The sequence below is a fragment of the Hippopotamus amphibius genome, chromosome 8 (assembly GCF_030028045.1).
Source record: "Hippopotamus amphibius kiboko isolate mHipAmp2 chromosome 8, mHipAmp2.hap2, whole genome shotgun sequence".
NCBI lineage: Eukaryota > Metazoa > Chordata > Mammalia > Artiodactyla > Hippopotamidae > Hippopotamus > Hippopotamus amphibius.
In genome coordinates, this window is record NC_080193.1 from 140,394,813 (window position 1) to 140,422,275 (window position 27,463).

The 27,463-nt window shown below is 34.4% G+C and overlaps 1 protein-coding gene across 1 annotated transcript in view; it reads left to right on the forward strand.

Annotated features, from left to right (window-relative positions):
* The window catches only part of LOC130858153 (sodium channel protein type 2 subunit alpha), a 147,458-nt gene that overhangs the window by 101,311 nt on the left and 18,684 nt on the right, over positions 1–27,463 (forward strand). Inside the window, exons 15-20 of the mRNA XM_057744103.1 lie at positions 2,706–2,879; positions 4,813–5,169; positions 10,470–10,949; positions 20,641–20,764; positions 24,391–24,545; positions 26,162–26,335. Of these exons, the coding sequence (XP_057600086.1) occupies positions 2,706–2,879; positions 4,813–5,169; positions 10,470–10,949; positions 20,641–20,764; positions 24,391–24,545; positions 26,162–26,335 (1,464 nt within the window). The remainder of the gene's footprint in view (positions 1–2,705; positions 2,880–4,812; positions 5,170–10,469; positions 10,950–20,640; positions 20,765–24,390; positions 24,546–26,161; positions 26,336–27,463) is intronic.

Genomic DNA, 27,463 nt, shown 5'->3' on the forward strand with positions numbered 1-27,463 from the left:
AAACTACTCAATAGAAACAGATCCAGAGATGAGTGAATTACTAAAATTAGTATTAAAGGACTTCAGAGGAACCATTATAAATATGTTTAACAATTTGAAGGAAAAATGGTCAACAAGAATAAACAGATGGAGAATATGAGCAGAAAAAAAAATGGAAACTATAGAAAGGAATTATCTAGATACTTTAGAACTGAAAAGTACAAATTCTAAAATGAAAAATTCACTGGATGAGTTTAAAAGAAAGTTGCAGATATCAGAAGAAAGTGTCAAACTTGAAGCAAATCAATAGAAATTATCCAATTTGAATAGCAGAGAAAAACTTGAAACATGAACTGTCTCACTAATCTGCAGAAAAAACGTCAAGCAGTCTAATATTTGCATAAGGGAGACTCAGAAGGACAAAAGAGAGAGAATGGAACAAAACAAATATTCGAAGACATAATGGCCAAAACTTTCTCAAATTTGATGAAAGATATTAACTCAGACACCTTAATATTAAATTGTAAAATTTCAGTGACCATCAATAAGGATAAACATGAAATTAATTACATTGGGCACATCTTAGTCAAGCTGTGAAAACAAAAGAAACTTTTGGAAGCAGCCAGAAGAAAACTTACATTTTCTTCTGGAAGAAAATATTATATACAAGAGATTAACTTCTCATCAGAAACAGTTCAGGACATAAGAAAGTGGCCTGATGAAAGAAAGAAAAAAAGAAGTTAAACCATTTTTCTATGGTGAAACTATCTATTAAAAACTAGTGTGAAATAAAGAATTTTAACATAAACAAAACCTTAAAGAAGTTGTTGCCCTGGAATTATGCTATAAGAAATGCTAAAGGAAGTTCTTCAGGCTGAACGGGAAGAACAATATTAGGCAGAAATTGGAGAATGATGGTCACTAGAAATGAATAAATGTGGGTAAATAGAAAATATTGTTTTTTCCCTTAATTTCTTAAAGAGACAACTGATTATTTAAAGCAAGGGTTTATAGCATATGTAAGTGTAAAATATATGAAAATATTAGCACATGTGATTGGGGTGGCCAGGATTTCTTGGAAAGGAGACAAAAAGTGCTATAAATTATTTAAATATTTATAGAATATCCTATAAGCAATTAGCATTCTACTCAACAATAAAAGGAGGAAAACCTGGTAATACATGCATGGGTGAATTTCAACTTGAAGTATTCAAGAGATATTTGGAAAAGTTAGCAAGACTCTCATGTTTCTGAGTTGGCCACCGAGGTAGAGAGTCATTCCATTTACTGAGTTGGCAGAAGAGAAGCAAGGTTGGGCAGGGAAAGTGATGAAGTGAATTTTGGACCTGTTGAATTTGAGGTACCTGTGAGATAGTTACCCAGTGGAGGTGATGAATAGGGAAATAGGGATGTAGTTCTGGAACTCAGGAGATGCGCTTGAATGGAAAAATAGATCTCAAAATGTAAATTTATTGTAAAAGGAAAATTAGATTAAGAAGGTCAAGGACAGAAAGATCTCTGAAGAAATCCACTATTGAAAAATTTGTTGGAGGAAGAAAAGCAATTGAGAAGTATCCACGGAGATGTGGACCACTGAAGCCAGGACAGAAACTATTTTAAGGAACAAGGAACAGAAACTCTTGTCAAAAACAAGTAAAGAGGCAAGCAAGGTAACTACTGAAAATTTCAATCGAATTCATCAATGGTGATGTTGGTTATATTGGTGAAGTTGTCAAAGCAATTTGTGCTGACTGGCAGTCATGGGGTAAGTTAAAGAAATGGAACGAGTGAGTATGGATAAGTACACAAACTTAAAGAAGTTCGGCTATGAGGAGGGGACAGATGGTGGTAACTAATGCGGGAAGTAGAATGCAAGGACAGTTTCTTTTATGATGCTAGTGGTAGTTTTAAGGTGGAGAGGGACTGAGTATTTATATTTGCCTGTAAAATCCCAACAGGAAGCAGTCAGAAGCAGGAAGAGGTTGAAACTACAAATTATAGCTAAGCGGGGACGTTAATTTTTTAGCAGGAAAAAAAAAAGCAAAGTATGGTGTGGATGTAAGTAATTTGGTAGCTATAAGGAAACTAAGTAAGTTCAAGTTGGCTGACTTCCGTTACCTCTGAGATACAGAAGTACTGAGAGTGGAGGAAAAAGAAAAACATTTGAAGACACGTGGAGGAGAAAATTTAAAATAGTTGTAGAGAAAGAAAATGGAGGACAGAGAATGCTGCTTCTCTCGGGCCAGGAAAATAAACTTTTTTTTTTTGAAAGCATCCTTAACATCAGTAGAGCTAGTGGTGACCTTGTTTATTACAGCCAATATGAAGCCTTCTTAGCACCAGCCTTGCCTGCAAGGCCAAGGGAGGGAACCAAACTATTAGGTAAGCAGTTGGTGAGTTTTTGGAGGGCTAGGGAGATCAGAGGCAGAGCCGGGTAGCTGGCCACAATGAGTTAGCTGAACCTTTCACTTAAGAATATAAAAATAAGAATATTAATTGTATTGTCTTAATTCTCATACTCTTCATCACTTGATAGCCCTTAAGTATAGTAAACAATTAAATATTGATTTGAATACAAACCATTGGAGGATGCTAGTTTCCTGGACCCAAACCAATTTTTAAAACTCAGAATTTGAATTGTAATTTGTTGGGTGTAAATTAAATTGTTCAATAATTATTTATGCTTTCAAGAGTCTTCACTCAAGTAATAAACATTTCTCACTTAGGTCTTCACTGGGATCTTCACAGCAGAAATGTTCCTTAAGATCATTGCCATGGATCCATATTATTACTTTCAAGAAGGCTGGAATATTTTCGATGGTTTAATTGTGAGCCTTAGTTTAATGGAACTTGGTTTGGCAAACGTGGAAGGATTGTCAGTTCTCCGATCATTTCGACTGGTAAATTAACTGAGAGTAACCACACTATTTTTATAAATGATTTAAGTAGTTGTTACTCTTTTCTAGTAAAAATTACAAGATTTCCCATAGCTTTAATATTATTAGATCATATTTCTAACAAAGCAGATGGTAATTTCTCCTTCATCATAGTCTTAATACATAAATTAAGTTTATTCGAATGAACAGCCAGTAGTTCTCCCCTTGGTAATGGAAAGGCAAGGCTAATGGGGAGAGAAAAAATGGAGGTCACAGATAAACCCAAATCAAATTAAACAATGCAATACGTACCTCTCAGGTGTATGGGGTTGGCTTAACTGTGACAAGGCTTAGCTGGGGCTTTGGGTGGGCTCATCTTTCTACCAGAGGCCAAGGGATTATGGAGTTGCCCACTTTGCCCCTATAGAAGCCAAGACCCGGGACTGGGTAGAGTGTACAAAGAAAGAGGACAGAGCTCCTATACATCTGCTCCTTCAGCCAAGTCAAGAAGTCACCAGATCCACTCTCTGAGAAGAGTTGCCTGTGTTATATTTTAATTTTAAAGAAAAGGTCTTTAATTTGATCTTTATATTTCATAAGTTTATGGATCTTTTAAAATTAAGAGACAAAATATCACTTGGCACATTTCCGTTTAAAGTCTGATATGTTTTATTGTGCTGTTTATTTGAATTGGCTCTAACTTTCTGTGATTTATTTTCAAACAACAGAGGTTGTATATAGTTAGTAAAGACAAGTTCCTATAGGCAACTTATCTTAATGGTGATAGTTTCAAGACTTTGTTGTGAAGTCTGTTTAGAAATTCCCTTACCACTTTAAAATTTGTGTTAAGATCCTCAGAGCTGTGATTTCCTTTCCTAGTCTTCACAGATAGCTGCAGATCTAATTTGAAGCTAGAAGGATGCAGAAAAACAAAACAAAAATTAGCAATGACTACATAGCAAGTAAATATGGGCAACTACTTTTAAAAAGCTTCGTAAACCTTTGTGCTAATGTGATGCAGTTTGGGGAGATAGAAAGCATAATCTCATTAGTGTCTTGCTTAGTATATCAGGCATTTTTGTAGTCATTATTCTCTGGGAATAAATTAAAATTTTTCGTTCTCATATTTGCTCCTTTGGGTCACTTAGTTGCCATTAAATAATGCACTACTCTTGGCCTGACATTTACTGAAGCATCAGAAATAAAATACTGATGCTGTTCAATGGTAAATGGTACTCTAGAGGCTTCTATGGGCTAATACAACCAATGTGTCAGGCGCAGTGGTGGAGAGACATTTCCATACTATAATGAGATGATTAATTAAGTCACTGAAGACATAAAGGTTGACAAAATACAGCTTTTTACTCAAGTCCAAGTATTTCTTCTTTGAATATAATAAATTTCCTTTAAAATATAGCCTAATCTTACAGCAAGCTAAAGATATAGCAAGATCAAAGCAGTCTAGAGATTTAAAGAAATGAGCTGGTTTTTCTCTTGTACCTGATATAATTTAAGTGTTAATGTTGTTTTCACTTGTGCATTTCAGCATGACATATCAAGTACACTGAAAAATATATCCACTTCGGGCTTTTAAATAATAAGAGCCTCTATTTCTCCGAAACAGTCTCTGCTAATTAATCACCATTAATCTTAGATAGGCTAGTTCCTTACAGAAAAACAAAAAGAATAGTGTAAATGCTTATGTAAGATTCTGGCATATTTGGTGAATCTTATTCTCTAAAGGACAATAAAAAACTGTATAATTATTTTATTTACAATATAGACTATTTCAGAATGAAAAATATCCCATGGTAACAAACTAATACATTTGCTAGATAAGTTTGGCACACGAATAATCCATCACCTAAAATCGAGACACTGTAGATTTCCCCTGTAAACAAATACACAGATTCTTCAGAATGCAGAGCAGTAATGGCCTTCTTGCTTTTGTTTCCAGCTCCGAGTTTTCAAGTTGGCAAAATCCTGGCCCACCCTGAACATGCTGATCAAGATCATTGGCAATTCCGTGGGGGCTCTGGGGAACCTCACCTTGGTGTTGGCCATCATCGTCTTCATTTTTGCCGTGGTCGGCATGCAGCTCTTTGGTAAGAGCTACAAAGAATGTGTCTGCAAGATCTCCAATGATTGTGAGCTCCCGCGCTGGCACATGCACGACTTCTTCCACTCCTTCCTGATTGTGTTCCGGGTGCTGTGTGGAGAGTGGATAGAGACCATGTGGGACTGCATGGAGGTCGCTGGTCAAACCATGTGCCTTACTGTCTTCATGATGGTCATGGTCATTGGAAACCTAGTGGTACGTGGTAAAACATTTTTCTCATTTTCAGTAAAAGATAATGTAGCCAGGAAAAATTATGTTTGACTGAGGAATGTTTTGTATGTTTTTTTTAAAATCAATTTTCAATTTTTCATGATGGCAGGAGTCAGGTATAGGTTAGACTATTGAAATCCACATGAACTCTTTTTAAATATTTCTTTATTCATTATTTTTTATTTTTATTTTTTCCAGTTTTATTGAGCTGTAATTGACATGTAACATAAACTCTTAAAATATCTTTTGAACCGAAGTTATTCTTCATGTCTGTACTTATTATTCCATGGAGAGGGCCATTTTTGGCTTTTATCTTTTAGCTCTTGTACTAAAGCGTGGAAGTACTATGAAGAACAGTCATTCATTTTATTTATAAGTACTATCAATAGTATCACTTGAAAGTGTTTCAAATTTGGCTTCTCTACAAGTTGGAGTTAAAAAAAAATAGTGATCACCTCAGTCCATTAAAAGCACATAAGGTATTTGTTGCCTGGAAACTGGTATGAACAAGTAACACTGATTCAAGAATCACTTGTTATCATTTCTGTGTAAAATGAACCACATCCAACACGTCTCTACGGAGTCCTGGAGACACAGGAAAGATGATAAAAGATATATATGGCACAGCAATATGACATTTACTTAAACAGGAGTAAAAGGAGGAACTAGTAAATGAAAAAATGTGAAAACGAAGTGTTATATGTCAAGTTCACAAGATGGAAACATTGCTTTACAATGTCAAGGATGATCAGGGAAGACTTTGTCAAGGAATTCAGACCTGCAGTATCTTTACTGAGGTATAAAATTTAGCTTGGTGAGAAGAGAGAGAAACTGTCCCAAGCCAGAGAAGAGTAGACCCACTGGTTGGGGAAGAAAGGACAATAGATTCTGTGAGAGGGATCAGGCTCTTACCCTTTAAATATAAAGTTATTATACTAAGGTGCTTGATTAGTCCCCAATCCAGTGGAATAATCATAACCAATATTTTAAAGTATGCAATTTATAGACTTAATATCCTTTCACATAAAACTAACGTCCAATTCCCCAGAGGAAGAGAAAAAGGAAGGGAAAAGAAAACAAAACCAGAAGATTATCATTTAATTCTATTTATCCCAAGATTTCAACCTCCTCAGTATTAGCTTAGATAATTCTCACCTCTTCTTAAAATAAAAACAAGAATGAACAGTGTACAATCCAGAAATATGAACAGTGGCTTAAAACAATAAACATTTCTGAATTATCTCACAGTTTCTGTGGGTCCGAAATTTGGGAGCAGCTTATCTGGATGGTTCTGGCTCTGGGTCTGTCATAAGGTTGCTCTCAGGATGTTGGCAGGGAACTCAGTTATCTTGACTAAGCCTGGAGGATCATCTTCTAAGAAGGCTCACTCTCGTTGGCTGTTGGTAGGAGTCCCAATTCCTCCTTGTCAGCTGTTGGCAGAAGGCTTCAGTTTTTCTCCACGTGTATCTCACCATAGGGTTTTGATTATCTTCACGGCAATTGGCTTCTCCCAGAGCAGGTGACACAAAACAAAGGGCAAGGAGAAAGCCCTCTTTATGTTCTCATCTTGAAGTCACACACTGTCACTTCTGCCATATTCTATTTATTAGAAGCTAGTCACTAAAAAGAACTCACACTTAAGAAGAAGGGATTAGGCTTTAACTTTTGAAAGGAAGAGTATCAAATAATTTATATACATATTTATTTATATAAATATATATATATATTTATATATATATATTTTTGGCCATGCTGCACAGCATGCAGGATCTTAGTTCCCACACCAGGGACAAACCCTTGCCCTGTGCAGTAGAAGTATGGAGTCCTAACCGCTGGACCACCAGGGAATTACTCTGTAGCTTTACATTAAAGCCACTACAATTCCAGATACAACTTGCTTGCTTTTGGAAAAGCGCAAGAATGCAAAGAACAGAAAGAAACAGTCATAGGGTTACATAGAAGAGAAACAAAGAAAAGGTCATAGTTTTGTATTTTAGATTTGATTTGATTTCATTTATATATTTGGCATACATTGGAAGAAGAGAATAAAAGACAGAGAACAGAACGCTTTATGACAACAATGAGTGACCAGATTGGACACAAGCAACAGAGAATTCATAGTGGGAACAGTAGAAAGTAAGTTTGGGGCCAAACTGTGTAGAATTTAATTTATGAAAAGGCTGATTGTGCATAACAAAATTGGATTTTTCCTGTAGGCAATTCAAAGCTGGCTTTTTATCAGGAAGGTGACAATGAGCGAGTGGGATTTTGGTGGAATTTATGTAGCCAGAAAACACAGAGTGAATTTAAAAAGAAAGAAACTCAACATGTCACGTCACCTATTAGTTTACTGAAATAAGACACACCTCTCTAACTGTACAGAGGATTCAAGTTGAAAAGAAAATTTTAGAAAGTATCCATATCTATGGATGACATTTAATATTAATTTGGATTGCTATATATGCATAAAAAGATATAGCCTACAAAATAATTTCCATCTATTAGCATAAATTTAAATTCTGTACCTTTTTTAAAAAAATTAGAGACTCTCCTTTTTTTTTATTATGTTAAAAAATATTCCACCTTTTGTGCTATCTTTGATAGTTTTTCTGGAGTAACTAAGTTAGTAATAATATCTGCCATGTTTACCACTGTTAAGGAAATGTGTTCATATCACATTTGCTTAAATAAGACTGACTGAACTTGATTCACTACCTCCTACGATTCTTCCTTCTCATCCTCACCAGAAAGGGTAATGTCTCCCAAAGACGAGCGGACACAACCTCCTGTTAACACACATAAAATTCTGTATGGTGCTTGAGCACAAGAGGTGTGAGTAATCACTGCCTAGTCCACAGACAAGACAGAGGTCGGGCCACAGACTACTTTTCCCTGGGCTATTCTTGCTTTGTAACACTATGGCCAGAAATCCTTTTATAGGTTCAAGACAAGAGCTGCGGAAAGAGAATACAATTTTTTGAAGATTACCACTTCCAGAGGTAGCCACCCCAGTCTCCTCTATCTCTAAGTGAAGGTGGGGCATTAGCACACAGGAGGGACGTGGAAGTTCTGGGTTCTTCTCACCAATTAAGAATCAGGATGGAGGGACTTTGTTAGCGGCCCAGTGGTTAAGACTCTGAGCTTCCACTGCAGGGGGCACGGGTTTGATCCCTAGTCAGGGTAACTAAGATCCCGCATACTGTGCAGCATAGCTGAAAGAAAGAGAGAAAAAGAGAAAGAGATAGAGGAAGAGAGGAAGGAAGGAAGGAAGGAAGGAAGGAAGGAAGGAAGGAAGGAAGGAAGGAAGGAAGAAATCAGAAGAAAGTATTGATACACACAATATATTTCAATCTTGAAACCCAAATGGATATTAGAAAGACTGGGGGACATGTGAGTCAGTTTCACTCAAGGAGCTATCCGGTCTGTCCCTGACCACGTGTGAAACAGGCTTCCAGGCTTCAGTCCCTGAGTAAGCTAGTTGAACTGTATTCCCTTAAATTGCTTTTGATCACACCCACCACCTTGGTCAGTTGTTATTCAGATTGATACCCTGTGGTAACAAAGGAGGTCTAGAAAAAGAGATGAGCTTGGCTCACACAAACATTTCTAAGAAGAAAAGATAAATTGAATGATAGTATAATAGAGGGTAGGTTGCATGATAGTAACAGTGATAATAACAGCTAAACTTTATCAAGGGTTTACCATGTGCCAGTAGCTTTGTGAGAGCCACATGAATTCTTTAATTGAATCCTTACAGCAATCTTGTAAGCTTAGCACTGGGAAAATTGACAGAAACTGGATTCTTACCTAACGCTATAATTCTAAAGAGAAAGGGGAGCAGGCCATATAGATATAACAATAAATGACACAAATAGATACCTGCTCCCATGCTTTGAAGAGGAATTATAAGCTGGATCTCACTCTGGGAAGGCTGATTGATATTTGTCCAGAAAAAGTTCCTAATAGGAAAGGACAGTTCATTAATAAACCTTAAGAAATTAAATCTAGAAAACAATTAACGGTAACAAAATTCAGTTTTTTAATGGATAAAACCCAAAATGTAGCATTTAGTTTTTTTCTCTTTCATCTATTTTTTTCATCCAAATAATAAATCCAAGGCAAATCAAAGTAAAATAGAACTTTATTGGTAAATTCCAGATGTAAAGGAGCAGGTCTTAGTATGAATACTGGCAGCCACGGTATAGCAATTGAAGGCTATGAGTATAGACGCACAGAATTACGCACAGTTCTTGTTGGTAAGAAAGGTTGGTAAGAAAGGTTAGACTAACTCCTAACTGATTAGACAAAGGAACTCTGAGCCTCATTAGCTTATTGGAAAGATAGGAATATGGCAAGAATGCAGCCTCCTTTTCATTGGAGTTTTATTTAAAATTTTTCCTAGGATTCCTCTTTTGTACTGCCTACTTTTTTCTTTGGACCCTTTCAGGGCTGTATCCTTTTTTGTTGTTGTTGTTGTTGCTTGAATAGTCAGGGACTCATGAACATTATCAATCAAATTCTGAAAACAGTTATATTACTTGGTCTTATGCCGTGGGAGTGCTCTATTCCTTAATAAATTACCTCTTTTTGAGTGTACACAGTGGGTTTATGGTCACAAATCTTTTCACTCACTCATATCAGTGGGTACTATTTTTGGAGACCCAAGTTATAGGCTAATTAGTGGTTATAGAGCCATTTCTTTATAGTTATTCCCAACCTCTGTATAAATCTAGTGGTCATGATTTTCTGAACCAAAAACTGGGACTTTTGATCTAGCAGTAGGTATATATTTTTTCTACATTGAAAAGTTATCTAAAGTGCAAAAATTGGTACAAACACATAAAAATAAAATCATATTTAAATATGTTGTAATCATCTTTGGTTTTAGGAACAAAATTATAATAAATTGTCAGTGTCCTGGAAAACCCAGGTTACATGGGGGAAATACTTAACGTCCCAAATAAAGCATTTTTTTCTTTTTCACTGTGTAGTTATCTAGATAGCTAAATTTTTTCATTTGGAATTGAATTTAATATAGAAGTTTTATGCAACAGTGGTTTCAGTAATTTTGCAGTGACTAAAAAGGAAATAGTGCAATAATATCATTTTTTCTTGGCCAGGTGTTTATTTTCACTCACCTTTTTTTTCCAGGAGAGTTTATCAAAAACGAGAAAGAATACCTATTAGCAAAAAGTGAGGTGTAAGAACAATTTTGGAAAATTTACAGTTCGGAGCAATAGAAACAACGGGATGTTTTGATCACCAGTTTTCCTATTGTGTTTTAGGTTCTGAACCTCTTCCTGGCCTTACTCTTGAGCTCATTCAGTTCTGACAATCTTGCCGCCACGGACGATGATAACGAAATGAACAACCTCCAGATTGCTGTGGGAAGGATGCAGAAAGGAATTGATTACGTTAAAAGAAAAATACGTGAATTTATTCAGAAAGCCTTTGTTAGAAAGCAGAAAGCTTTAGATGAAATTAAACCTCTTGAAGATCTAAATAACAAAAAAGACAGCTGTATTTCCAACCATACCACCATAGAAATAGGCAAAGACCTCAATTATCTCAAAGATGGAAATGGAACGACCAGTGGCATAGGCAGCAGTGTAGAAAAATATGTCGTGGATGAAAGTGATTACATGTCCTTTATAAACAACCCCAGCCTCACTGTGACTGTACCAATTGCTGTCGGAGAATCTGACTTTGAAAATTTAAATACTGAAGAATTCAGCAGTGAGTCAGATATGGAGGAAAGCAAAGAGGTAGGAGTTTCTACATAAGAAGATATGTTGGTATTACGTATGCTTTAAACTCTTAGACTTTTAAAAATCATATTTTCTTTCTATAAGAAAATAGGAAATATCTATAGATACAATTTCTGTAGCAAAATTGGTGATAAATTGACAATACATTAATATATAGCTAGCCAAATGATATATTGACTCATTTTTTCAAATAGTCACCATTTTGAATTATTGATGATATTAATATTTAGAGATTAATATGAATTTTTAAGGATTTAAAATAATTTTTGATTGGTGAAGAATGCCTCAGTTTGTCTACTTTCTTCCTTATAATTCACCCACAATGGTTTTTTTTTTGGTATGTACTAGAAAAATACTTGGTGAGAGGGCAGTTCCAATTCTCATTTTGCTGCATTCTTCGCTCTTATGGAATAATTTGTAAAGTGTTTTCTTATTTAGTTTTCACAGGCATATTTATTAATGGAAGTATGATTGGGATCTTAGCTTGATATTTACATATAGTTTCATGTTTCCTGAAGTAAACAATTTTTTAAAGGAAGTGATAGTAGTTATGAGGAATCAGGTTGAAAATATTTTCAACCCTACTGAGCCCAGTGCATGCTGTCTAAACAAACAAAAAGCTTTGATATGTTATAGAATGTAAAATTCTAAATTTACCAACTACGGTAAGAGTCTTGGTAGTTTAAAGAATTCTTTGATTTACTAGAAGACTATAAATACCAGGGTGTGTTCTTGGTTTTTTTATAGGTTAATAAACAAAGAGTTGGGAATAAAGAGAAAAAGGAATTTAAAATCTTAATGTTTGTTTAACTACACAAAAATGAAGGCAGTATTCCCAGCAGTTAAAGCTTGAATAAACAAATTAAAAATAACAACAAAAAACAAAGATTCATTCTATTTTGTCATTTGAATTGATTGTCAGGGAACAGAAGGACCTCTATAACTATTCTCATCCTAAGAAAGATGATTTGAGGGAGTTTGAGACACTGAAGGATACAATTTCAGTAGTGTAACAAAGTCACAAAAATTAGAGATCAGTTCATAAAATTATGAGCAAAAATATGTTTCTAAGAAAGGAACCTTAGATATTTTAATCAGTATTCCTATATTTGTTCCATAAAGTTACTGAAGAATGTGCTATTTCCATTTGTTCTTGTTTGTGAGATAGGTAGTACTGTTAATTCAGTGATTAGGTAGAAGTAGATGTTAAACATGAAATTCAGAGAAAGTTCAGATATAGGTACTAAAATTAGCATATAGGTAACAAGGCCATAGCTACTAGTTTCACAAAATAACAGATAGGATTCAAGGGAGAAATTATAAAACTTTATAGCCTAGGGCAAATAATTGCTGTAATTAGTTGAACTGAAATGTTCACTAATAAGATCATTATTTTAAAACTGAATAATATCTTAAGATCTAGTTGATAAAATTTTTGATAAGCGTATTTGGTTGGGCTATGCTGAAAGAATGGGGCATAATTTCTGGTATTGTATGTTACTTCGAAACTGAGGTCAGCATTTAGAAAACAGAATTGGGTCATTAAATTTTGATATATATTCTCCTCTCATTATTTTGACATTATACCTAATAGTAAATATCTCCCTTACAGTAAGGGAAGTCAATTTTTATTTTTATGTATGTTTAATTTTAGGGTGTTATATTAACTAAGAATGATTTACGAAGAATCAAATGTTGGAGCCATGAGTGATTTTAAACTTTTGGCTAAGTCTGAGTATCTTTTGAGTTATGGTTAACGTGACATCCAGTCGTCTTGATATTCTGAAATTTTAAAGCCTCAGACTTCTCCAAACAAGCAGATATCTTGCCCTGTCTCAAACCATTGTGTTTGACGTTAGAGAAATATCTAGTAAGGTGGGGCTCATAGTAGGAAAAATCCAAACTCTCTTCCCAGTTTTTGTTATCATTAAGCTTTTTCATCTGTTTTCTGCTTAAGTACTCCAAAATAATTTATATGAAGTCAATACTTTGGAATTGGAGGCAGAGAACTGATCTGCAAGTTGAAAGTCGACAGAATTATTTTATTGCTTTAGCTGTGAAGACCTTTTAATACTTCCCTAACATAGAGATTGTTACTTGTGTGTTAAAATGTATTATTTGGTGAAATTTACCATTATGGCTTTATATCAAACTTCCTAAATATAAACTCATAAACAAATAAGAGTAGAGCAATAGTCTAGGAAGGGACTATGTGCAGGTTTTAATCTTTTGGTATTTTAGCTGGTAACTCTACACTAGAAAACAAAAGAGAACTGAAATAAATATTCAAGAATTATTAATATTCCCACCTGAGATATCTTTTTAGTGTTCTTCCTTCAAGTTAGTTTTGTTTAGTCATTTTCTTAGCTGGTAGGATTGGATTGTGCTGTTAGATATCACATGTGGAGTATTAATAAATGGAATAGGCTTATTGATTTTTTTTAAAATGATTTGAAAAATTAAAGGAAAAAATGGAGCACCTTTAAATTTTTGGAGTGCCTAATGAACTCCTTTTTATAGGGCAGACTAACCAAGTGGACCCAGAGGTTGTTTAAGTGTTTGAACTAAATCCTCTTCTATTTTATCTTTGCCAAATTTGTGTGATTCTTTGACAGCTTTCTGTAGATTATCTAGAGTATATCATTTTAAATACATATCATAATTATGTGGTTTAACTCGTGTTATTTAGACTGTATATAATGTAATTCCTTTCACACTTTGTGATTTCGAATGATTGATTTTTCTTATAGAGTTTTAATAACGTTGAAGCCATGCTTGAATGATTATTTTTCAAAGTGAAATTTACTAGTGCAATATGGTGACCTTCACTGCTTACCATTCTTACTTCTCACAGGGGTAAAATCAAGTTGGAGCCATCAAGAATGCAGCTCTGGTGTTTTTTAACCAGCCAGAGTCTCGTGCCACCACTTTTACCCAGGTTACTCAAGCAAGTTGTACATATATAAATATAATTAGTTTCTAAATGAATTTTGACTGGCCTGCATGTTACTCAGCTACATTCCTTGCCCATCCATTGGCAGTAAAATAAAAACGTGCACAGCTGCTCTTATGCTGAGTCATAAAGCATGGTCAGGCAACTCTAACTTTTTTAAAAAATGAGTTAGCTGCTAACTTTCTTACATAAATTTTAATAGAAATTACATTCAGTGAAAAGTAAAAGTGCATGCCTTTATGGATTATATAATTACCATTTAACGTTGCAGAGTTTTGAATGTGCTAAGGGTCTAAAGGAGAAATATAAGGCACTCTTTGAAAAACTCTTGCAGAAAGCTTTCCCTCCCCTGCCCTTTTCTTAAATAAATAAAGCCCCAATGAGTGTACTTTGTTGGTAACTTTTTGTTCAGTGTCATATTAAATTTTTTTGAAGGGTAATCTGCAAATTAAAGCAATCCCTTATTCGTGTGCAAACTTCCTGAAGGATGTTTTAATGTGATAATAATGTAAATGCACTGGAATGTTATGTTTCGGCTGCTAGCATCATGGGTACAATTTTTATCTGCTTCATTTCAAAGAAAATGGCATATCTCTATTTAACACTTGACCAAAAGTACTTTGCATTTAGAATATAATTCCTTTGGAGAATCTGTTGATTTTTACCCCTAAAACTCCTGAGAATGAAAGAAAAGGAAATAGATTTCTTTTGTACAGGAAGAAAGAAAGAAAAGAAAGAAAGAAAGTTAGTTATAGGTGGTATGTATATTTATTCTGAAAAAAGATCTGGAATCCACTTTCTTCATCGTGTAGCTCCTTTATATTTTGTGTTTTTGTCCCTCCTTTATTTCACCCAGACCTGCTGGGAAACTTTCTCTTGAAGAATATTATTTAAATATATTATGCACTGCAAATTCATTTAGGAAGAGAATCAATGTGAGCTTTTGCTCCTTTCGTGTTTATTGCATTCCTAGAAGGGACCTCCTAGTAATGCAACTAAGCCAGTGAGTGTAGCACCTTTCTACGGGCTCCATTTGGAGGACCTTTGATTTCCTGATGTTGAAATCACAGTTTTGTGCTAAAATATATTAATCAAATTGCTCCACCCAATTTAATTTTTTTCAAGAAATGTTAATTAAATGCTTTGTCACTTAGATGTAGTTTCCTCTCCTTCTGCCGTTAAAACCATAAAACAACCCTAATGTAAGCATATTTGGGTCTTTGAAAGGAGCGATGATCATGCCATTTTGGGAGCATTCTTTTATATTTTGAAACAAAATATTCAATCACTGTCACTCTACATTCATGAAAGATAATGCCTTACATATTGGAGGAATGAGACCAATATCATTGGTCATATAAAAATGAGAGCCAAGATAAAAAAATGCTCATAACTAAACACAGGTACATACTCAAAATGTATACATGGGGACTAGAGAGAATATTTTTTTTTCCTATTATGTATTAATTCTCCAGAAAAGTATGAGATTTGACTCCTTAGGATAACGGCTTGTTTTTTCCCCGTTTCTTAGAAAGAGGTAAGGTTAATTTTCTTGTTCTCTGAGTATCATTTTCCAAGTTCCTGTGTAGAAAGGTACATGAGGGAAGGTGACAATCAGGAAGACCGTCTACCAGTATTTAGGAGATTTAACTGGGTAAGTGCCGTGGAACACAAACTACGTAGACTTCATTTATTCTCACCCGCACATTATTAGTTTCCAACTTCCTTAAACATGTCTCTGACCAGAAAACATTGTCTGCTCCCTAAAAGAGTAGTATACTCAATTCCAATACAGGGGTAGGAAGGGAGAGAAGGATGTATAGAGAAGGTTTGGCTAAGCAATGGTAGAATGGTTTCAATAGAAACCTATCTATAATTTTATTCTGGAGAATGTATAGTCTTCAAGGGAAAGTTTTTCAGTGGGATAGTGATTAAGGGATTTTAAAAGCTCTAAATATCCTTAATGTGAGAACAAAATTGACCAAACTTGTGTCTTTGGGGCACTGGTAATCTGCTGAGGGATTGGTCAGCATGATATAGGGTTATTTTTGCCATCCCAAGAAAGATATTTTAGACCCTGCTATTTATGGATTATAGAATTTTATAACATATCTATTATAAAGACAAAAATGATTATCTGGATAATGTAGTAAAATGATAATGACAGTTTTGATTTTGCCTCCTTCCTTACTAAGAAGAGCAATTCCTTTCTAGTATTAATGTGTCACTTTGGCCTTAGGCCTATCCCGAAGTAAGCATAACCATCTCTTTCATTGTTTCGATGTTAATTTTTCACGTAAAATGACCTAGAGTTCCTTAAGTACAGATTAGAATTAGGATCCCTATGAAACAAAGGATTGCCATTCTTGGTGACAAAATAGTTAGATATGGAATACTTGATTTAATCTATATTTGAATTATTTCTTTTTAAAAAAAAACCCAGTTTCTTCTATTGACTAAGATTAGAATATACTTTTTTCCCAAATTATATACAATATTTACTAATTACATTTTCTTAAAAATATATCTTAACTTCATAATGAGAAAAGAAAGTGTGCCTTTGAAAAACTTAAAAAGAAGTGATGTTTTCTCTCCTCTTTTCTGTTGTGATTAATTATTTTCAAAAATACTTTTACTTTCTGAAGGAAGGACTACGAGTTTGGTATGTAGATGTTTAATAATAGTTTGGAAAGTAAAAGTTAGAAGAATAGTGTTTAAAAATACGAAGTGAAATATTGTGTGACTGATATTTATTGATATTTATTTATTAGATCATTAAGCAAAATATGATTCTGCCCTGCTTAACTCCTATGACTGTGTTATAATTACTGAGTACTTAGAGGAATCCAGCAGATTTTCAATAGTAAGAGCCCTGTAACATGAAATTTTCACTAAAAAAAAAAAGTTCAGCTAACATTTCCACCTGAAAATAAATGATTTCTAATACCAGGCATAGCAAATAACAGTTCACTATTCCTGTTTGATCTCTTGACTATCCTGACATTGGGGGAACATCCATACTTTCTTAAAATATGAGTAGGGAAGGCCTGTTATAACGATATCATCCAGTCCACTTGTCTTCCAGGAAGTAAGCACAGACAATAGAAAGGGGGTCTAAACATCTAAATTTTACCAAAGGGAAGAATAGAACTTGAAAATAAAAAACTGGTTCTATTTCTAACTAGTTAATATATTAGTTTCTTAACTCACATGACATTTTGCAGTGAATGATACATAGATTAGAGAATTTACAAACGATCTTTACTTGAAAATTCTTCTTTTGAGTATATGAGTACTAATAATTCCATATAATGATGTATATTTGACAATTCTAATTGGTGAATTTGTACTGTAGTTAAAATTAATCATAATTATGACCTTATCTGAAACTGAAGAGTTTTATATTCTTGATTTGATTCATTTGGTTTTTATAGGCTCTTTATACATATTAACTGTTTTAGTCAACATATTTTATAATATTATGGTATTTGCCTCATGTGATTTTAAGAAAGTCATTGAATTGATGTTATCAAGAAAGGTTTTATAAATCAGAATTTCTTGCCTGTGTCTCAGGCTCATTGTTTAAAGTAAACTTTTGTTTATGAAATATCCCAGTGTATATTTAGCTTCACTCTACATTAATACATATAAAAATATGAATATAACAAACTAAGTTCATGGTCATGAAACATGGGAATCAACACTATCCCAACACTATCTTGAACCTACAATGTTTAATTACATATTACATCTACTAAATATTTTAAATTGATAAAGATTGGCTTATCGTATGAATCATGAAAGAAATTCTCTAGGAAATGCTAGCAAAGTGGGGGTACAGAAGACCTCGAGTCTAGTACTGACGCAGTGTGACTTTTGACAAGATGATCAGAGCCACATTTCTTTCTCTAATTAGACCCTGGATTGGTTGGTGTTGAGGATTAATGTGCACCTTAGATTTTTTATTTGTAAACCAAGTAAAGGTATTCAAGTAATACATGTGACAGGTAGATTCTGTGCTGTTCCACATCAGGGGGAGAATGGAGAAGGATGACACAGTGCCTTTCTTTAGAGAGGCTCCATTCACTGCTGGGACTGTAGGTTCACGTGCATAGAGTAGAAAGAGGGAAAACATTATCAAAATGAGTCAGTCTTCGTTTTCCTGACTGCAGAGTTAAAGTACACTTTATTTCATAATCTGATCTTAGGTCTGATTAATTGCAAGCCTTGTGTTTAGACAGCACTTCAAATTCTAAGGGTTGTTGGTCATTATTTACACAATTTAGAATCTTGAAGGATTTGTGTTTCTCTGTACTTACATGAGAATATTATATGTATTCCCTTGAATGTGAAAGTAAGTATTAGACAGGAGGTGTTAGAAGTAGTTAGTGGTGGAGTAAAAGAGTCCATGCATTGGTCATTCATTCATTTACTCTATGAACATCTGTTAAACACAGACATTGGTGATAGGTCCTAGGGATGTAGAGATGGCAAAAGCATAATCTTTGCTTTGAAAGATTAAGTATGGTGAGATACATCTTCTAGAAAAGCAAAATACTTTTATGTTGCACTTTAGAAAAAGTAATGATTTGACCTTTAAATATATAAATATTTGGCTTCAATTAAAACGATATCTATTAATTTTATTTCAGTACTAAGACACTGCACTAAATGAAAGGCATTATAGTTGAGGTTACAGAGATTCTCTCGAAAATTTTCAACCATGAGTCCCTAGAATTTGTTGTTTGGTGACTTCTTCCAATCACTGTCAAGGACTAGCCTTCATTCGGTTATGAGGAAGCTCATTCATTTATTCATTTTTTAAGGAGAATGTTGACTGAACACCTGACCTGTAATATGCCCAGCACGGATGCAGGCTCTGATGCAGTCATTTGCCATCGTGTGGCACTCTGAATACGCATCCTCATTTATCTCCTATCTATAATTGCAGCGTGACCTTTTTTCCTAAGAGGAATGTTTTCCATTTGTTACTGTGGGCTGTTTGACATTAGATTAGACATGACCAAGCTTCACTTATTTTGATCACCTATGTCATGTTTCAACATCCAGCAAACCATAAAATCAGTAATTTTAGGTCCCTGATATGTAAGCACTTCATGTGAATCAGATGGATGGGATTGATAGGATAATTTAGCCATTTCTTAGTCAATTACATATTTGTAAACACAGCTACATTTACCAGAGAAAAAGTCCAGTCAGAAGACGAAGGATAGGAAATTAGAAAAAGTAATGTAAAATTTCATCTTAAAACAAAATATATTCACATTTTAACAATAAAGACATTACAATTGAGTATCTGTCTAGTATTGTGATATACTTGGTGAGTAGAAAAAGAAATCATCAAACTTCAGGCACCTTATAATATATAATGCTTGATTTAAGTAGTTTGATTGGATTTTAAAATAATCCTGAACTAGTTCTAATGGAGGAGACATATATGATATTTATGCTTCTATCATTGGTATTGTTAAATTACACATACAAAAACATTTTCAATCTTATCTATAGCATACATGTATATTTTTACTTTATCAGCACCACTATGCCAAGGAAATATTTTACATAAAGAAAATTATTTTCAGAAAAGAAAGGAACCAGCTTCATCGGGAAATTCATAGAATCCTTAGCCCAAATATAAATAAAATGTTTCCAGTACTGACTACAACATCTATTTTAAACATCTATTATCATGTGCTTACCTCATCCCCTTTATAAAGTAGCTCCTAGCAGCTCAGCCATTTCCTAATGTTATGCACTAATGGTAATAACATTGTAACAGGTCTGAGAATGCTGTGGCCCAAACTACTCTGATTCCATGTGGCACTCATACCTGGCCCTGTGTCATTCCTGCAGCATTTTAAGACCAGGTTAAAGACTGGATCCCTTCATTTATGCTGATCTCGTGAACGACCTGACCTGGCTAAAGTTTGTTGCATTTCAAGATTTAAAACATCTTTCTACTATATTTTTCTTTTGGTGGTATTTGATTTAACCTAAAGGAAAACAAAACAACAACCAAAGATTCATTGTTTGCCTTTATTAACCGGAGAGGTAAGAGTGCCAGAGTAACAAGTAGTTTCCAAATGCACAATGAAACACAGGAGTGCATTGGCCAAAGAGAATGCAAAATATCAGCTCTTGCTATAAAGCTAACAATGTGCTGCTCTTTTCAGAATAGAAAATTATAGAATATATTTAATAACAACCAGTGGTATATGTTTTCATGTCAATGAAAAGTGGGTAAATTTAGATTGTTGCTGTTTATGTGCATTTGATGAAATCTTTTCTGCATTTGACATGAAAATAAACTTGTGCAGCTTTTGTTGGTTGGGTCACAATTTTAGAATAAAACAAACTAGACCATTTGCAAACTAATTTACAAAAGCAAGATCACAGACCACCATACTACTCTGGCAGCTTACATAAGCTCTCTGCATGATTTTATTTCAGAATCTCTCTCTATACAGGAGCTTAATCAAAAATTATTTAAGTTGTTAGCACCATATTTTTAAAGGAAAAAAAAAATGCTGTGGTGCTGTATCTAATCTTGTGACCCCCCACCTCTCCTAAAGCGGACTGGCATCGTGTTTAAGATATTCTTAAATTGCAGATCAAGGATATGAATGCAGAAGACTTAAGGGCACGCCTTTGGAATTTTTATATTATAGATTAAAGAAAATATTTTAAAAGCTTTTCTGTGGAATTGATTTTCAGAAGCTAAATGCAACTACTAGTTCATCTGAAGGCAGCACAGTTGATATAGGAGCTCCCGCTGAGGGAGAACAACCTGAGGTTGAACCTGAAGAATCTCTGGAGCCGGAGGCCTGTTTTACAGAAGGTGAGGAAGCAATGTGTGTACGCTCATCAGTCGTTGATCTAGCTGTCTGTTCTTTCCCTCCCCGGCTGGCTCTAATCATCTGTGTCTATCCAACAACTGTTCATTTACCTGTTTGTTTGTTGCTTTTTCTATATCAAAACAAAGATGATTTTTGAAAAGGTAAGCTTTAATTTCTATAATCACATATTCTGTTTTTGTGAATCCTGTTCAACTCTAAGAAATGCTGCTAACTATCTGGGTTTTTTGGCAAGAAAGCCAAATCATACATCTCTCTCTTTATTTTTAAAAAAGAGAAGAAAAAAATGTTAAGTCAAAGAAGTAATTTGTTGTTTACTGTTTTGTCAGGTCACCGTGGGTATGAATTGATTAATGTACATTTAAAACTGTCCATGAATAACAATTATCTGTGTCTGTCAAGGTCAAATATTTTTTATTAATTCTGAATGATACTAGATAATAGATAATAAAATGCCAAAATATACTGAGTTGTATAATACAGGGCACCATGCCATTGGATTGTGTAAAGAAAGCTAAAATTATGTTATTTGAGGTATGGATCAGTTATCTCTTGAACAACAATGTTGTGTATCAAACCACCCCAAACTTCTTGTCATATAACAAAAACATATATTCTTGCTTACAAGCCCATGGCTGGCTAGATGGTTTTGCTGATTAGGTCAGGATTAGTCATGCGGTTGAGGTCTTAAATGAGACAATTGCCTGACTCAGCTCCATCCATACTGGCCCAGGCTTGTTCTCATGGTGAAAGCAAAGGAGCAAGAGAGAAAGCCAAGCACTTGTCAATCCTCCACTTGCATCAGGTCTGCTCCTGTCCTGTTCACCAAAGCAAAGGCGCCAATCCAGATTCAATGTGAGAACGCACTACACACCCAGAGGCATAAAAATTAGTGTAATAGCCCAGAGTATGAAATTCCTTATATTCCTTATACAAATCACTATTGTAGGTACAGAGATGTTTCTTTAAAACCCTAGGAAATTATTTCACTCTTAACTCATTGTTTAGTGAACAGCTGTTTAATAATTCGTACTATGTCTTAGCCCCAAATTCAATACCATATAGTAATTGCTAAAACAAAAGTTTATTCTAACAATAATGACTGTAGTAGTGCTATTTAATTACAACTAATTCTAAAAGTGTTCCATTCATTTTCATTTCACTTAAGAACATTAAAGCTGTTTTAATTTAAACTTTAAGCCAATTTTAAAAATATGTGATTATACAAATGTTAGAAATCAAAATTGATGTTAATGGATTCAAGGCTTTTGCAGATGATTATGTTGCTTACACCTGTTGCTTTTGGACTTACATGCATTAGAGAAAAATATTTATATATTAATTGTCAATTTTAAAATTATTTCGGAGGAAGAGTTATTTGTTCAGCATAATTTCAGGGAAGCTACTTTTTTTTTTACTGTTTCTTCGAAAATTCTGCACACATTTCAGTGAAGTTAATTGATTATGAAAAAAATTATGACCTTACAAAACATTCAAGTGGTATATCACATAAATAATTTCTGTAGTATTAGTTATTATTCTTTCCCAGATAATTAGCTTATTTGGGGGGGTCACAATATATGCATAATAATATTTATGGTCATATCAACATTTGTCTTTTGTGAAGTTAAAAAAAGCATTTAAGTATGAAATATCACCAACATTATAGAAAACAATAATAAATAATAGATAGACCAACTTTAACAACTGGTCTATTGTTAAAGACCAATTTTAACAATAGACCAATTGTTAGGCCCACCAACAAACTTTAACAATTTGAATATTTTTGCCGTATTTGCTTCAGACTTTTTATTTAAGAACAAGACAGATACAGATTTGGCCGCTTTTGTACCCTTTCCTTATCCCATTCCCTTGTTTTCCTCTCAGAAGTGAATCAGTATCCCAAATCTGGCATTTCCTACTACCACTAGTCTTTTCATATTAAACAGTGTTTGTTCATCTCATATCCTCTTTAGGGGAAAAAAACCCAACTTGAGTTCCATTTAATTCCTTAAACAAATATTTTCAGGGCATATAATTCTTCTTAATCCTTTGGGAGCCAGAAATGTGAAAAAGATCTTGCCTCAAAGAAACAAGAGATATAATGCTATTTATTTCTTACTTTAGAAACCAATAACATTTAAGAGGACTTCATTATATTTCCATGAAGTAAAGGACAGGATCTGGCTGACTTTATAAAGTAGCATCTGATGTACCTATGCATTAAAATATTATGCGCCTTCAGAATAAGGTTTCCATTTTTTCTAGTCACTGAACATGAGCTCTCTGTCATGGTTAAAACTCTATGTCATGACCTCTCTCTCAAACCCCAGTGCCCCCATATGCTGTGTGCCGCCAGTGCTGTCACGTGCTGTCAGCTCCGCAGTATCTTGTGACTCCTGACCACTGTCACCACCATCACCCTTGCTTTTACTTCCTTTAATGTTAAGTTGATTGAATCTTATAGACTCTTGACCCTTTTCCATCTTCTCTCTTCTAGCCATCCAATGCCTTGTACAGGCATAGATCATTCTAAATCAGTATTCCTATCAGGTAAATCTTCATACCTCCCAAATAACTCCTTCAGTGTTTTCCCCATTAGCACAAAAAATCTAAGTTCTCTAACTGAGTCATTCAGGCCCTTTTCAGATTGGCTTTAAGTATCTTTTCTAGTCTTGACTCCCAATTCTCTGCTTCATACAATTTCCAGACTTTCCCGTCACCAAGTTTTATTTATATCATTGTTTCTCCATTCCTTTACAGCTCCATGTACTAGACCTGACTCTTACACACCCGTCAAAGTCTAGCCCCAATTCCATTTCTTCTGTAAGGCTCAGTATTAGAAATTAATCTGCTGGTAAACTTTCACAATACCTTATTTTGTGCTCTATAACTATAATATCTATGGGCAAATCTCCCCTACTTAAAATGCACACTTTTTTTTAGAGCAAGGCTGTGTTTTACACATTCTAGTATTATAATTTGTCCAATATAATTCCTTGAATAAACAGCTATTCAATAAATATTTGTTAACAAGCCTTTGATCTGGTAGAACATGAAGATGTTTATTATATTATTGCTGATAATAGCTACAGTTAAAGAGACATAAATATTCAATAATAGTGAAATCTTTATATAAACTCTGGTTATGTCTGGTAATCTTATTTAGAGAAGTATGGTGAAACCTTTCAAAATTCTATTTACTTGTAACAAAAAGGGAAATGTTTATATTATACCATTAAATGAACTAATTAGAAATCAAATATATATGAGTAGAATCATACTCATAGGATAAGGATAGGATGTAAATATCAACTTCTGGTGATTTTATTTCTTTCTGTTGTTCTATAATATGTTTTTATAATGTAATATAATCCATTATAATAGTCCCATGAACACTAAAAAATAGTTGTTAACTGAATGATTTAAAAAGGTATAGAGGAAAAAAAAAAAAAGGTATAGAGGATTTCTATTTCTACAAGTGAAAGCCATCTTAAAAAATGAAGTTATTTACAATGTATCAGGTAATAATATAGATGCATCTCCCACTAACACAAATATACATAATCAAAGAGTAATTTTTTTCTTCATTTACTTTGACATATTTTAGACTGTGTGCGGAAGTTTAAGTGTTGTCAGATAAGCATAGAAGAAGGCAAAGGGAAACTCTGGTGGAACTTGAGAAAAACTTGCTATAAGATAGTGGAGCATAACTGGTTTGAAACCTTCATTGTCTTCATGATCCTGCTCAGCAGTGGGGCACTGGTAGGTGACATATGATCTGCTCCTTTACTTTTACCTGAAACCCTTTACCTTTCCCTTCATTGAACCCCCGTTACATGTTTTTACAACAAGGTGTTTGTGAAGATGAGACACACTGTATGGTATTTCTAGCACACTACTTAAGTAGCAATTTTCAGTATTCTGGAATAGTCCTCAGATTGAATCAAATTTAGATCAGCATGATTTTTTGTGAATATTTAAAGAAGGATCTTTCCTTTAGTCATCAGAGTCAGTTCCTATTAAGAATGAGTATGTAGACATGATATGGGATTATCAGCCAAATATCAAACTGTTTAATATAAGCGTCGTTGTTGCATAAAACTCACCTGTCTTGTTCATGGTTATTCACTAGTGCCAGCCACACTGAATGGCAAATAGTAGACCAACTTAATTACCAATGCGTAGCAAAATGAAAGCATTACAACCTTATTTTATATCTGATTTCATTCAACAGAATGGTCAATTTGGTCAAAATATTGATCAATATAATGAAAATAGTATGACCCTTTTCCATTTGGTAATGTAAATGTGGTTGCATTTCTTTTATTTATTTTTCAATTAGTCACTAGTGCTTGGTGTGTTGATTTCAGTAGGAAGATTATGGCGTTATATCTGGAGGCCTCAAAGCCCCCCTCTGATTTGAGTAAGGATCCTGCATACTGTCATGTACTTGGAGCAAAGGGGGTCAGCTTTGTGTTTTAATGCCAAGTAGAGAGAGATCTGTAACTTCTTGTCGGTGACTAGTACCCTTGCTGTAGCAGCTCTCGGTTATCAATTACACCCAGTCAGAGCTCACTAAAGTGTACCAACATGCTGACACAGAGGCTGACTTCTGAGGGGCTTCTAGCTTCAGCTATAGCTTAAGCTGAAAAGCATTTAGGCCCTTGTGTTGTTGAACGCTGCTCACAAGCCCAGATCCCCCATTTCTCCAAAAAAAAAAAAATTCTCCTTGATCCAGACCACGAGGTTACCATGATAGGTTTTTTTTTTTCTTGTTCTTTTTTTTTTTCTTTTTGTAAGAGGAGTGAATTAGATAAATTCTCTTTTCATTCCAGAAGGCCCAGGGACTCCTGCAAATGAGTTGCCACTCCCTTTCCAAAGAGTTCTGCAAAATGGTGGTAAAGGGAGGTTCCAGATATACACCACATACACATGCAGATTTAGCAAGAGATAGAGGAGAAAGCTAGAGATTATACTCTATTCCCTTTCCCCAAGCTAAGGGGGCTCCTTGCCTTACATTTGCATTACTGAAGGGGTACAGTCCACACCTCTGCGCTGAACAAAGCAGAGCTGCTTGCAGATGATTTTCTGCCTCCTGCTGTAGAGAGAAGTAGCTAGAAGTGTCTCAAGAATTTTAAGCTGCTTTGGGGTACTCTATTACCAAAATGTAAAAATTATTTGAATTAATTGGTTGACTGAAATGCCCAGTCAACAGTCATTTGCATATAGAGAACTATAAAGCAAAATGCAGCTCTGGGAAGCACAGTGTTCCAGCCTTAGGCACCTGAGAAGAGACTTGCAGCATGTTTTTATCTAATGAAATAACAATTAGAGACAGTTTATGACAATGAAATTCAATGGAGTTTTTTCACTTACAGGCCTTTGAAGATATATATATTGAACAGCGAAAAACCATTAAGACCATGCTAGAATATGCTGACAAAGTTTTCACTTATATATTCATCCTGGAAATGCTTCTCAAGTGGGTTGCATACGGCTTTCAAATGTATTTTACCAATGCCTGGTGCTGGCTAGATTTCCTAATTGTTGATGTGAGTATCCTGCACATTCTTGTTTCCTTCTGTTGGCATGTGAATGATAAGTGCTAGTCCTAGTAACGGTGCCTGGCACATAAAAGGCACTCGGTAAATACTGCGTGGCCCCAAATATAAATGATGGTTCCCATTTTCCTAGTAAGAAAATGCGCCAGTCAAATGCCAACTTATTATATGTATTGATTTAGTTTAATACTTAAGATTCCAAGTTATACAAAATAACATATTAATGTAGAAGTTTTGCTTTTATCACTCTCACATTTCACACAATAATGGTATTTAAATTCTTAAAGGTTATCTTTGATGTTAGTATATCTATCATCACCAGAGCCTGTTGTACAGTGTTTGCCCCGCAGATGTATTGCTAGTTACAAAAAAATTTGAAAGTCCAAATAGGAAGAGGCACTTCTTGATTTATATGATGGTAGAAACAGATTGGCTATGGACCAATTATTTAAAAGTTTTATGAAACTACACTGGTGTTGAAGAGAAAGTAAGATGTAGTATCAGAATACGACGCTTTAAAAAATATGAATATAAGGTTATTTCCTGATTACTGAGGGAAAATTTTGAGGAGGATCTCACTTTTTTAAGGCATATAAAATCTTAACTAAAAAAAATGTTTTTAAATCATTTTTATTTGGTTTTGGAGATTTACTTCTTAAACCCCTTCTAAATTAATAGTCCATTTTGAAGGACTAGAAAGGAACTTAAAGGGCTTTTGTCTAGAAAAGACTAGGTGAGTCAGTGGGAACAGGGGACAGGAAACTTGGGGGGAGGGGACAGGATGATGCTCAGAGATAATAGAGGAGGAGGACTCCAGAATTTTCAGGAAAGCACAATGTGTTTAGTGAACTTTAAAGATAATATTCTGTTGATTATAATAATTTCTTGGCAATTAAAGACATATTTTGATATATAAAATTTACATATGATGTTAGCAAAAGAAAAAAATGGGCCCTTTCATGGAGAAAATTATTTTTTACGTTTCAGGTGAAAAAATATCAACCTTCGTAGGCATTTTCTAATCACCAAATAGAAGAAAAAATTTGTAAGAGACAAAGAGAATTCTTTGAATTTGAGACAGAAACATCTTTTTTTCCCCTGAATCTGCCTAAAGCAAAT